Below are 12428 nucleotides of genomic sequence, written 5' to 3' on the forward strand. Positions count from 1 at the left end.
CAGCTCAGTTTTTAGGGGTTCAAAAGATTGTTGACATTTCTTCTCCCAGTCCAAGGGCTCTCTTTCTTCCCCTTTTAGAGTCTCACGTGGGGCTTTAGCTGTCAGGCCATAATTTAGAATCCAAATACAATAGAAGCCCACGATTCTCAAGAAACCCTGGGGCTGCCTTTTTGTTTGTGGGACCAGCAATGAAGTGATTGCTTTTTCCAGTCCACAACTAGTGTTTGGGCTCCTAGAGTCAGAATGAACCCCAGATATTAGAACTTCTGTAAATAAATCTGGGCCTTGGATGGGGCTGACCTTGTATCACCGCTCAGCCAGGAAATTCAAGGTTTTAATGATATTAAAATCTGAATCCTGCCATGTCTGTCTGACAATGAACAAGTCATCCACATATTGTAATAAAGTCCCATTCTGTAGGCTTAGCTCCCTGCATTCCCAGAAAGGTGAGGGCCTTCCTGGAAGCCCTGGGGAAGCACAGTCCATGTGTACTGTGTGACTTTCTGGGTATCAGGGATTTCTCCATTCAAAGCAAAAAGATACAGGGATTCTGGGTGGAGAGGGCTACACAAAAGAAAGCATCCTTGAAGTGTAGTAGAGTGAAAAACTGAGCATCTCCAGGTATCTGAGCACAGACAAGCTTGGGACCAATGTTGGATGAATGGGAATGACTGCCTCATTACCCCGCTCCAAGTCCTACACAAACTGATATTCTCCATTAGGCTTTTTAACAGGGAGGACCGAGGTGTTGCCTGGGGACTGGCACGGTTTAGCCCTTGCTGTAGGAATTTGTGGAGTAATGGCTGAACCCCGTTCAGTGCCACAGGTTTTAGGAGGTACGATTTCTTCCATGGGTAGCCCATCCCAGGCTTCAGATCTGTCTTTGCTGGGGAAGCTTTATTAGCCTGTCCTAGGACTGAAGTGTCCCATAGGGAAGGGGTGATGGGATCCTTGCTTTCTTTGGGTATGTTTTGGGTCTCAAGTTCCTTTCCATTTAAGAGTGCTAGCAGGTGGATTCCCTGTTCTGGCTCTGCCTCTACCTGCAGTCTGTCCTCTTCCAGGGAGGTGGTGGCTTCCATTTTGCTTAATAAGTCTCTACCCAGCAATGGAGTAGGACATTCTGGGGAGCATACAGAAATGAGGAGAAATAAGCCTAGACATGGCCTCACAAGCAAGAGGGAAAGTAAATTTTCTTACCTTAGGACACCTGTCTATTCCCATTACCCTGCAATTGCAATTGGAGAGGGGGCAAATAGGCTGGGTCAGGACAGAGCAGGCGACTCTGCTGTCCACAAGGAACTCAGTTTTCCTACCTGCCACATCAAAGGTGACCTGAGGCTCTGTGGTGTGATGATGATGGAGTGTGCTGCAGTCGGAGCCAGAGTGCTGTCCAGCGGTGTCTATCAATCTCATCTGGTGAGGAGTGGGGACTGGCCAGGGTTGCCTGCCAGCTGTCCTGTTTTAGGGAGGTCAGGGCAGCCTCTCTTCCAGTGACCCTCTGTCCTGCAGTATGCACATTGGCTCCATCCAGCATTGGCTGCCTTCAATTGGTCGGTCTCCTGGGCCTCCTAGGGTCACCCTCAGGTGGCGGATGAATTAGGGCAGCCAGAAGCTGTGCTGTTTTGGTCAGTCTCCTCTTCTCATCTGCCATCTCTGTCCTGCGTGCTATTGAAGACCTTAAAAGCCTCCTCTGCCAAGGTCAACAGCAGGGTCTGGGGTCTGGCCTCCAAATTTTCTGTAATTTCCTTCTAATGTCCGGAGCTGGCTGAAGGATAAAATGCACGGCACGCGATGCCTCCCCTCTGCTGCCCTCAGGTCTGCATGGGTGCATTTCTCAAGCGCTTCAGGGATTCTATTGAGGAAGACTACTGGGATGTCCTCCTTTCTCTGGGTACTTTTCTTGACCCTGTCATAGTGTACAGGTTTGACTATACATTTCCTTCTTCCTTCAGTCAGGCAGGTGACAGAGTGGCTTATTCTAGCTTTATCTAGGTTTTCTCCATAGTCTCACTCGCATGGAGACTGTACCTGGGACCGCATCTCGCCCTACACGGATGACTGCATATTGGTGTTTAGTGACTACCTAGATATTGGCATATTCTTTAGCCTTTTCAAATATGTGTTACTTTTCATCAATACTGCAAAGTGACCATAACATCCCGCCACATCAATGAAAAGGCGAAATTTAGTCTAACAAATTCATCTCTAAACTTACCAGGATCCTCTGAAGATCTACCAAAGTGTTCTTTACATAGTCCTAGATCCACCACCAAAAAAGGAACGTGCACCCTTGTCCCTCCCCTGTTTCCATCCATTTCTCTGAGGGGAAAACAGCCCTGGGCCAGTGGGGAAGCAAAAGAGGGTGCCTGTTTGGAGTCCGATTAGAGCCCTACTGGGGACAGCACAGGGGTCCCCTCCCCAGGAGGCCTGCTTAGGATGGGGAGGGAATTCTGGGGGCCTCAGGCTGTGGAGGTCCACTTCCTCAAGTTCCTTCAGGAGGAACCTGGAAATAGGGGCCACACACACCTGACAAGAATCCAGTAGCTTTGGGTCCTAGCATAACTTCATAAAAGCTTATATCTAGGTATCTCTCCCCATTTCTCTGTCCATTCACAGAATAGATCTGGCTGTAAGATAGTGTTAAAACTAGGAGATCCACTTCCACCCATGGCCATTTTTCTTGATCTAATGTGTACTAGGGCAGGTTGTATTACAGAGGAAAATCAGTTTCTTTTTCTTTTTTTTAATTTATTTTTTTTGAGACAGGGTCTCACTCCATTGCCCAGACTGGAGTGCTGTGGTGCGACCACAACTCACCGCAGCCTCAACCTCCTGGGCTTAAGCGATCCTTGCCTTAGCCTTCCGAGTAGCTGGAACCACAGGCAGGCACCCCCACACCTGGCTCCTTTTTCCTGTTTTTTGTGGAGGTGGAGTTTTTCTGTGTTTCCCAGGCTGGAGTTTCTTTTTCTTTAAGCCATCGGATTTGGATTCCTTCCATTTAGAAATGATACATCCCAGACGTGAGTCTTGGAAGATGCCCGGGGCATTGCCCATGACTGTAGCCCCTGTGTCTGCTTGTCTTAGTAAAGGGCCAGGGGCAGGGTGCAAGCACAGGTGTCAGGCGACAAGAGAGTTGGCTCCCAGCCCCGCACAGCACAACAGTACAGGTCACACGAGAGGGCAGGTGTGGCCAGTGAAGAGAACTTCTCCCCAAAACGGAGTGCTAGCTTGGATGGTTTCTTTTTATTCTTCAGCCTTACACGAGGTCCGGGTTCTGCTGACCAGTGTCCTGCATTTGGTAGTAACCGAATGACAGTCAATAAGATGTTGAATGAAACACACAAAAAGAAAAACAGATCAGGGCATGAGCTAGGCAAACCCCAGCCCCATGTGCTGTCAATTCTCCCCACACAAAGGCAGCACCCAGAGTCCGTAGGCTCGAACACTGAACAGACAGAGAAGAGCTCACAGGCTTCCATTCCCACCAGGTGTGGCAGAGGGAGGGAAAGCACTGAAAGACTTGAAGATGACAGAGGCCGAAGCCAGGGTGCCTGATAGTTCCTGCCAGTTGCGTCAGTCCATCCTGCCCGGGTGTCTATTCAGGTTGAGCCAATGAAGTTAAAAGTGAAGGAAGGAAAGCAGAAAGGAAGAAGGACAAAGGCAACAAATAGGGGATTCGAGGGAAGGGAAAGCGTTGTCTGGAGCGGGGGTGGCGAGGAGTCCCTCGGAGACCAGAGGAAAACTCACCAGTCGTGGTGGCAGTGCTGAATCAGTGGGGCCTCCCTCTGGCCCACTGGCTCATAAGCCTCCCCTGCGGGGCGGGTAGTTGCTCCTTGTGCTCCTGCCTGGCTCACCGGATAATCTGTTATGGCACCAAGCAGATTTCCCAGACAAGGCTTTTAGTTGGGGGCTTGTGCTTGAGCGCACAGGGGGACAGCAGAGGCTCGAGGGCTCAGCGACTGGCTCCCTGGAAGAGCCGGGAGAGACATTTTATTAGTGAAGCCTGGTAACTGACATCAGGAGAGGGCATGTAGGCTGGGCAGGGCAAAACATGTGAGGGGTAGGGGATGCGGGTCAGTGTATCTAGTGGCTGATGGTTATCTTGGTTAATGGACCACCTGGTAGGCTGGACAGAGGCAACAAGGTTGTAATCAAGCTTGTTCAACCCCAGGCCTGCCGGCCGGTGACATGCAGCCATGTGACATGCGGCCCAGGACTACTTTGAATGCAGCCCAACACAATTACGTAACATTTCTTAAAACATTATGAGATTCTTTTATGACTTATTTTTTTTAAAGCTCGTCAGCTATTGTTAGTGTTCGTGTATTTGTGGCCCAAGACAGTTCTTCCAGTGTGGCCCAGGGAAGCCAAAAGATTGGACATCCCTGCTGTAAATCAGTTTTTCAGTGTTCCTTCCTGGAGTGAGACACTGCCACCTTGGTTTGACATCTAGATTTCCTAAGGCTAGTTCCTGGGATTCTTTAAATAGGTCTGGTTAAACATGAAGAAGGAGCCATATCCCATTCCTGTTCTTTTTCATTATGACTCTCCAGCCATTAATGTAGTTTCCTGGAACATTTAAAAAGCAACCCCATATTTTCATAATCTGAATTTGTGTGTCTTTTGTTTACTACTTTATTCCAAGGGCATGTAGAAAGTTACCAGGCCTTGGCTGGGCACAGGGGCTCACACCTGTAATCCCAGCACTTTGGAAGGCCAAGGCTGGTGGGTTGCTTGAACCTGGGAGTTCGAGACCAGCCCGGGCAACATGGCGAAACCTCGTCTCTACTAAATATACAAAAATTAGCCAGGCATGGTAGGTGCATCTGTAGTCTCAGTTACTTGGGAGGCTGAAATAGAAGGATCACTTGAGCCCAGGAGGTTGAGGCTACAGTGAGTCATGATCACACCACTGCAGTCTAGCCTGGGTGACGACAGAGCAAGACTCTGTCTCAAAAAAAAAAAAGTAAGTTACCTGTCCCAGAATAGATGTACAGTAAGTGGTTTTTTTGTGTATGTGACTGAATTAATGGAAGACTGAAGTTAGTTATTACATATGAGATGTTATGGGCACCATTCCGAGTCTAGTATCAGGGAGTTTACGGAGTTGCAGATGACAGGTTTACTAATGTGTGCTGAGAGCTTTCACAGCCTAGTACCATGTTAAGTGCTTCACTTGGATTGTTTCATTCAGTCCTCACAAGACACTCATGAATTAAGTGCTGCTGTTATCCCCTTTTTGCAGATAAGGAAACTGAGGCTTAAAGAAGTTAATTTGCCCAAAGTCTTCTATCTAGGAAAGGGTGGAGCTGAGATTCAAACTGTGACTTCAAGCTCAAGATCAAGGAATCTTAATTGTTGGTTTTTTTTTTTTTTGAGACAGAGTTTTGTTCTTGTTGCCCAGGCTGGAGTACAATCTCGGCTCACTGCAACCTCCACCTCCTGGGTTCATGCGATTCTCCTGCCTCAGCCTCCCTAGTAGCTGGGATTACAGACATGTGCCACCACGCCTGGCTAATTTTGTATTTTTAGTAGAGATGGGATTTCTCCATTTTGGTTGGGCTGGTCTCGAACTCCCGACCTCAGGTGATCTGCCCGCCTCAGCCTCCCAAAGTGCTGGGATTATAGGCGTGAGCCACTGTGCCCGGCCCGCATCTTAATAGTTTTAACTACAGTCCCTCCCCATCCCCCCTTTTAACTTAGTCATTTAAATAAAACCCTAATTCTTATATTAAAATGTGTGTAAAATGTGAGTAAAATGAGAAAAAAATGTGAGTAAACGTTAAGTGTTTCAGCTATCCTTTAGAAAAGTCTGATCCTTACAAATTGGAAATAACTTTCAGGCTTTATTTTTTTCTGGATCCATGAAAATAATGGATCAGGCCTCTATGTGCCTCCTGATTTTACCTTTTCTTTTATATTTAATATATTTAATTTTATGTTAAATATGCTTTTTAAGTGATACATGGCAATTCTGATGCTCTGGGAACTGGAAAGTACTGGCTGGTTAGAACTCTGAGTGGAATAAGAGTAACTGGCTCTTGGTTAAGTCCAGAGGTGGTTTCCTGGGATAGAAAGTGTGTTGGTGTTTGGTTATGGTTGTTGCGATATTGATGCATATCTGATTTCTGATTTTTTGCCTTTTCTGGATTGGGGGAGTTACCACATAAATGTTACTGAACTTTAAGTTTGTGTAAGAGTCAATTCTTCTGGCTACCTCTGACAAATAACAGATAACTTTTAAAATTTGATTGAGAATAGGCAGCAAACTAGAGATGGCCCAAAAAACCACTGGAATGTTTGAAAAATTCTTGTTAGGCTATCTTTAGCTATTTCTAAGTCTAAATACTTCATGATCAGTTTGTGATTTGGACATCAGATGCCAAGTGTAATGCTTAGCCAATGTCACCTGAGACCTGTGTCCACTGAAGTTTTACTGTATGTCAAAAGTGATTAAACTGAAGCCCTTTTTAGAGGGGCCCCTGCTTTGAACAATAGCAAATATATATTTGCCATTTTGCTAGTGAGTGTCTGCATTTGTGCAGTAAATGAGCTCATGAGTAAATTGAAGAGCAAATAGACTCATCTTTCTCCTCTTTCCCATCTTCCCATAGATGCAAGCCTCCCCTATCCAGCCCCATTCTAGAACTGCATTCAGAGGACACACTTCAGATGGGCAAGTATCAAGCTAATGCAAAATTGACTGTATCAGTATTTTTGCTTCCCACCCCTTTTTTGAAGATGGGGTTTGTGGTGTGTGTGTGTGTGTGTGTGTGTGTGTGGTGGTATACAATGTATTGTCAACTGAAGAATGACGAGGTTCATAAATTTGGAAAGGAGAGCTTGCTTTCTCAGAGAGGGTTGCAGCCTGCAGGGAGGCCATTCTAACAGGCTGGGAAGCACAGCTTCCTGCCAGAAGCCAACAACAGATACTTTGAAGGGGGGGCAAAAGGAGTAGGAATTTATGCTCAGCCGAGTGGGCGAACATACATATTTAATGAGCTATAGGAGGAGTCATGAATATTTATGAAGGGACAACTGTGCATGTGCGGTTGAGCTTCACACCCCATCATAGGTCCCATGTACAAAAAAATGGCAGTGTTAGCATGATCCAAGGGTGGAGGTTTTGGCCCTCTGACATCAAAAGGTGAGGCAGAGGACACAAAAACCCGCATCTTTCGGAGACTGGCCAGAACCACTCCCTGTTCTGTGGTCTCTTATCAGGAAGGAATGCTGGTTGACTGTTTTGAAGTGGCCAAAGAGAGGGGCAGCAGTCAGGCAGCTGGGTTGGATAATAGCAGCAGTAGAGTCTTCTGAAAGGGCTGGTTGCTGTTTAGCCCTTAGGGAAGAACGCCTCCAGGCAGTTAGTAAGCAAGGGGTTTAAAGGAGGCATCTTACCTTCCATCCCCACGTGGCCAAGAACTCAGTTTTCAAGGTCGCTCTGGGATCCTCTTGGTTCAGGTGGCTGGGGGGCTTAGAATTTTATTTTTAGTCTACAGTAGACTTTTGCTGATACATTTACATTTGTGTTGGGGTTACCACGAAGGAATTTTCAACGACTTTCTGTATGACTCTTCTTAGATGTCCTTAGGTCTCTAATCTTCAGTCTTTCTGTAAAGACCTTGAGTTAGTTGCCAACATTTCAAAAATAAACTTCTCATGAAAAATCTCGATTTCTAACTTTCCTTGGAAAATCAGAAGACGCGGTAACATTAGGCCATGATTTCCACAAGGGAACAATTAAATAGTGTCTGCCTCAGTTACAGGAGTTGCCGTCTTCCAATTCTGTCCCCACCACTCTCTGGTATCTTACACTTGACCTGTTTCACTCAATTCTGTTACCTGCTTGGCCCTGGCAGTCAGTTTTCCCTGTTTTTCCCCTCAACTTTTAATTATGATTGTGTCTTAACAATGGTTTTCCCATTTCTGAGCCTTTCAAATTATGGGTAAATCTCTACCACAATCTTCCGTTATTTTCACTTTTGTCTGAGAGAAGTTAAAGGGGTTTATTAGTAATTCAGATCAGAGAACGTGCAGAGAGGACAGCCTTCACCAGTGGTCAGCACAGGTAATACTGTGGGCATCAGGTGACCAGATGAGCCACGTCCTTTTATTACAACAAGTAGGGACATGAGAGGAGGGAAAGTGTTCTCTGAGGCGGGGGTGGCAAGGAGTCTAGGCTTTTTCTAGCCTGCTCCTCCAGATTCTTCCAGCCTCTACCCATTACCCAGTTCCAAATTTGCTTCCACATTTTCAGGTACTTGCAGCCACAGCCCCTCTTCTCAGCTTCTCAGTACCAGTTTTCTGGTTTAGCTTATTTTGTGCTTCTATAACAGAATACCTGGGACTGGGTACTTTATAAAAAGAACAGAGACTTAGTACAGTTCTGGGAAGTTTGAGGTTGAGGGGCCCACATCTGGCCAGGACCTTCTTGCCGTGTCATCCCATGGAGGAAGGTAGAAAGGCAAGAGAGCATGACTGTGAGAGAGAGGTGAAGGAGTGCAAACTCAGAACTCACTCACAATCCCAAGATAGTGTTATTAATTCATTCTTTGGGACTGAATCACCTCTTAAAGGTCCTACCTTTCAACACTGTTGCATGAGGGATTAAGTTTCTAACACACAAATTTTGGAGGGACACATTCAAACCATAGCACCTGAACACTGGGTATTGTGATTTAAAATTTTTTCTACCAGTCTGGCTGGGCGTGGTGGCTCATGCCTGTAATCCCAGCACATTGGGAGGCCGAGGCAGGTGGATCACCTGAGGTCAGGAGTTTGAGACCAACGTGGCCAACATGGTGAAACCCCATCTCTACTAAAAATACAAAAATAGCTGGGTGTGGTGGCGGGTGCCTGTAATCCCAGCTATTTGGTAAGCTGAGGCAGGAGAATTGCTTGAACCTGGGAGGCGGAGGTTGCAGTGAGCTGAGATCATGTTGCTGCACTCCAGACTGAGTGACAGAGTAAGATGAGAGTCTATCCAAAAGAAAAAATTTCTACCAGTCTGGTAGGCCAAAATGATGCCCTATTATTTTATTTTATTTTATTTATTTTTATTTTCTTTTGTTTTATTTATTTATTTTATTGTTTATCTTTATTTTATTTATTTTATTTTATTATTTTATTTACGTTTTTGAGATGAAGTCTCCCTCTGTCACCCAGGCTGGAGTGCTGTGGCTTGATCTTGGCTCACTGCAACCTCTGCCTCCCAGGTTCAAGCAATTCTCCTGCCTCAGCCTCCCGAGCAGCTGGGATTACAGGCACGCGCCACACACTCGGCTAATTTTTTTTGTATTTTTAGCAGAGATGGGGTTTCAGCATCTTGGTCAGGCTGGTCTCGAACTCCTAACCTTGTGATCCTCCTGCCTCGGCCTCCCAAAGTCCTGGGATTACAGGCATGAGCCACCATGCCCCACCGATGCCCTATTATTTTTAAAAAATGTAGGTAACTTTGAATGCTAGTGAGATGGAGCATCTTTCCTTTGTTTTATTGGATGTCGGGACCTCTTGTAAAGTTTTTCATTTCCTTTTAACATTAGTTTGTAATTTCTTTCCTTTTCAGTTTATAGGAACCCTTCATAACACATAGATGTGTTCTTTGATAAAGGTCTGTTGTCAACTTTTTTTTAATTGAACTTTTTTCTCGTTCTTTTACTTATCTTTTAACTTTGTGTCTCGTCGGTAAATTTTTTACTCTGGTTCTTTATAGTTTTTTATTTTGCCATCATGCTGGGAAAGGAGAATTTGAATAAAAATGTGAATGAAAATTTGGGCAAACTGATAGGTGATCTTAAAACTGACAAAAATATTTGTTTAAAAATGGCCTTGTTTTATCAAACCTACAAGGCTGTGACAGTAAGAATCACCATTATTTATTTATCAGTAAGAAAGGAAAAGTACTGACACTTAAGCCGACACATCACCAACTGTTAGATGCATCCTGATTTCAGGAATGTTAAAATGTGAAAGGATGCATCTTAGAATTGATGATGTATTTTTTTAAGCTAAAATCTGCTTAGGGTAAAAAATCAAAAGTGTACAAATGGACACACAATGAAAAGTCAGAAGGTGTTTTTTAAAAAGGAAGGCCGAATATGGTGTCTCACACCTGTAATCCCAGTGCTTCAGGAAGCTGAGGCAGGAGCATTGCTGAGGGCACCTAGTGAGACCCTGTCACAAAAACATTAAAAAAATTAGCTGGGCATGGTGGTGCACGCCTATAGTCCTAGCTACTTGGGAGGCTGAGGTGGGAGGTTACCTTTAGCCCAGAAGTTGGAGGCTGCAGAGAACTATGATCGCACCACAGCACTTCATCCTGGGTGACAGAGTGAGACCCTTTCTCTCAGAAGAGTGAAAAAGGGAAATTGGGTTCTGTTACCCCCTTGCTTAAAACTCCCTACCGGGCGGGACCCATGTTGTTCATCAGGCCTCTATGTGCCTCCTGATTTCCCTCCCTCCCTCCCGCCCTTCCTTCCTTCCTTCCTCCCTTCCTCTATCTCTCTCTTTCTTTCTCTCTGTCTCCTTCCTTCCTTCCTTCCTTCATGCCTGCCTGCCTGCCTGCCTGCCTTCCTTACTGCCTTCCTTCCTACCTTTCTTCCTTCCTTTTTGAGACAAGGTCTCACTCTGTTTTTGCTCAGGCTGGAGGACAGTGGTGCAATCGGTCACAGCTTACTGCAGCCTTGAACTCCTGGGCTCAAGTGATCCTCCTGCCTCAGTCTCCCTAGTAGCTGGGATTACAGCTGTGTGCTGCCACACCCAGCTGATTTTTATTTTTATTTTTTGGAGAAGGTCTTGCTGTGTTGCTCAGGTTGGTCTCGAACTCCTGGGGTCAAATGATCCTCCCACCTCGACTTCTCAATGTTGGGATTACAGGCGTGAGCCCCTGCACCTGCTCCTGATTTTCCCTTTGACCACAGTAACTATGATCTAGCCACACAGATACCTTGCTGTTCTGTGACTGTGCCAAGCATGTTCTTTCCCTCAGTCCTTTTCATTTCCTCTCTCTTTGCTGGATGGGCTCCTTCTCATCAGCTCAGCTGCCACTTCCTCAGAGGCGCCCTCCCTGACTACTAGGTTAAAGACAGACCCTCTCCCTGCTGCCTAATTTCACACTCTTCTCTTTCAGTTTCCTTGTGGTACTAAGTGCTCCGTGATATCATCTTGATTTATTTAATGATTCACTTTCTCTCTCTTCTACCATATAAGCTTCCTGAGAACAGGGACTGCTTCTGTCTTGTTCGCCACTGTAACCCCTGCGCCAAGAGCAGTATCTAGCGTAGTGTTGAATGAATACTCATGTGACTGCTTGAATGGATAAATGTTTGTGTTTTTGTAATCCACTTCAACTCTGGTGAAATTAGGTAGGCGGAAAGAGAAAAGAAGAGCAAGTGGAAAGCATTTCAGAGTGCGAACAGGATTTCAGCTGCGCCCTGGCAAGGCCCTAGGTAGGGAACAGATGATCTCAGCCGGGACTCACTGAAGGAAGAGCTGGAAAGGCCAGTGTGGCTGGGGCTCGCGTGGCAGGAGGTGCATGCTTCATGATTGAGAAAGATCGTAAAGCCGGCTGAGAATTTTGGACTCCATTCTAAAGGGAGTCGGAAGCCTGTTAGGCATGCCCCACAACACCCTGAACTTCTCTGTAGCCGCTTGCCCTTGTTCTCTCTCTTTCCCACTGGATTATAAGCCCATGAGGGCAGGGACCATGTCTTCTTGTTCATTAATTATTCCCAGGACTTGGCCCAGTGCCTCGTAAGTATCAGATGGGTAGTCAGACAAACTAACCCTCTGTACAGTCTGGAAATCCACCTCAGGCTGTTTCCATTTTACCTCATCTTCTTTTTTTTTTTTTTCCAACTAAAGGCTCCTAGGAAAATCTGTGAACCCAAAAGATCACTTTGCAATGCTTAACAATAGTGATAGTCTGTCATAGAAGATACCATGAATGGGATTGATGGGATTCACTACAGATCCAACACATCTCTTTTGAAATGCACCTGGCGGTGGTGGAAGAGATTATTAGTCATATGATACACCAGCACTTGTGTGTGTATGTGTTTAACTACTGTGTTACGTTGTGTAAGTCTTCAGTTTTCTCATGCCTTTTCACCTCATGACCTAATCCCCTCTTAAAAGTGATTAAGACTGGATTGGTGGCTCACACCTATAATCCCATCACTCTGGGAGGCAGCAGCAGGAGGATCCCTGGAGCCCAAGAGTTCAAGACCAGCCTGGGCAACATAGGGAGATCCCCCTTTCTTCCCTTCCTCCCTCCCCCCACCCCCCACATCCGTACAAATAAAAAAAATTAGCCAGGCATGGTGGTGCACACCTGTGGTCCCAGCTACACAGGAAGCTGAGGCAGCCTGGCGGGGGGGTGTCGAGGCTGTCATGAGCCATGATCATGCCACCGCACTGCAACCTGGGTG

The 12428-nt window shown here is 46.0% G+C and overlaps 1 protein-coding gene across 4 annotated transcripts in view; it reads left to right on the forward strand.

The window, feature by feature from the left end:
* Window positions 1-12428, forward strand: part of LCMT1 (leucine carboxyl methyltransferase 1) — a 71137-nt gene that overhangs the window by 34212 nt on the left and 24497 nt on the right. For 3 of the 4 annotated variants that reach the window (XM_007988263.3, XM_007988272.3, XM_073015249.1), the window contains exon 5: window positions 6615-6676. The exons of the other annotated variant lie outside the window; for it this stretch is intronic. In XM_007988263.3, the coding sequence (XP_007986454.2) occupies window positions 6615-6676 (62 nt within the window). The remainder of the gene's footprint in view (window positions 1-6614; window positions 6677-12428) is intronic. 4 annotated transcript variants of the gene reach the window in all.

Source organism: Chlorocebus sabaeus, chromosome 5 (assembly GCF_047675955.1).
Source record: "Chlorocebus sabaeus isolate Y175 chromosome 5, mChlSab1.0.hap1, whole genome shotgun sequence".
NCBI classification, from domain to species: domain Eukaryota; kingdom Metazoa; phylum Chordata; class Mammalia; order Primates; family Cercopithecidae; genus Chlorocebus; species Chlorocebus sabaeus.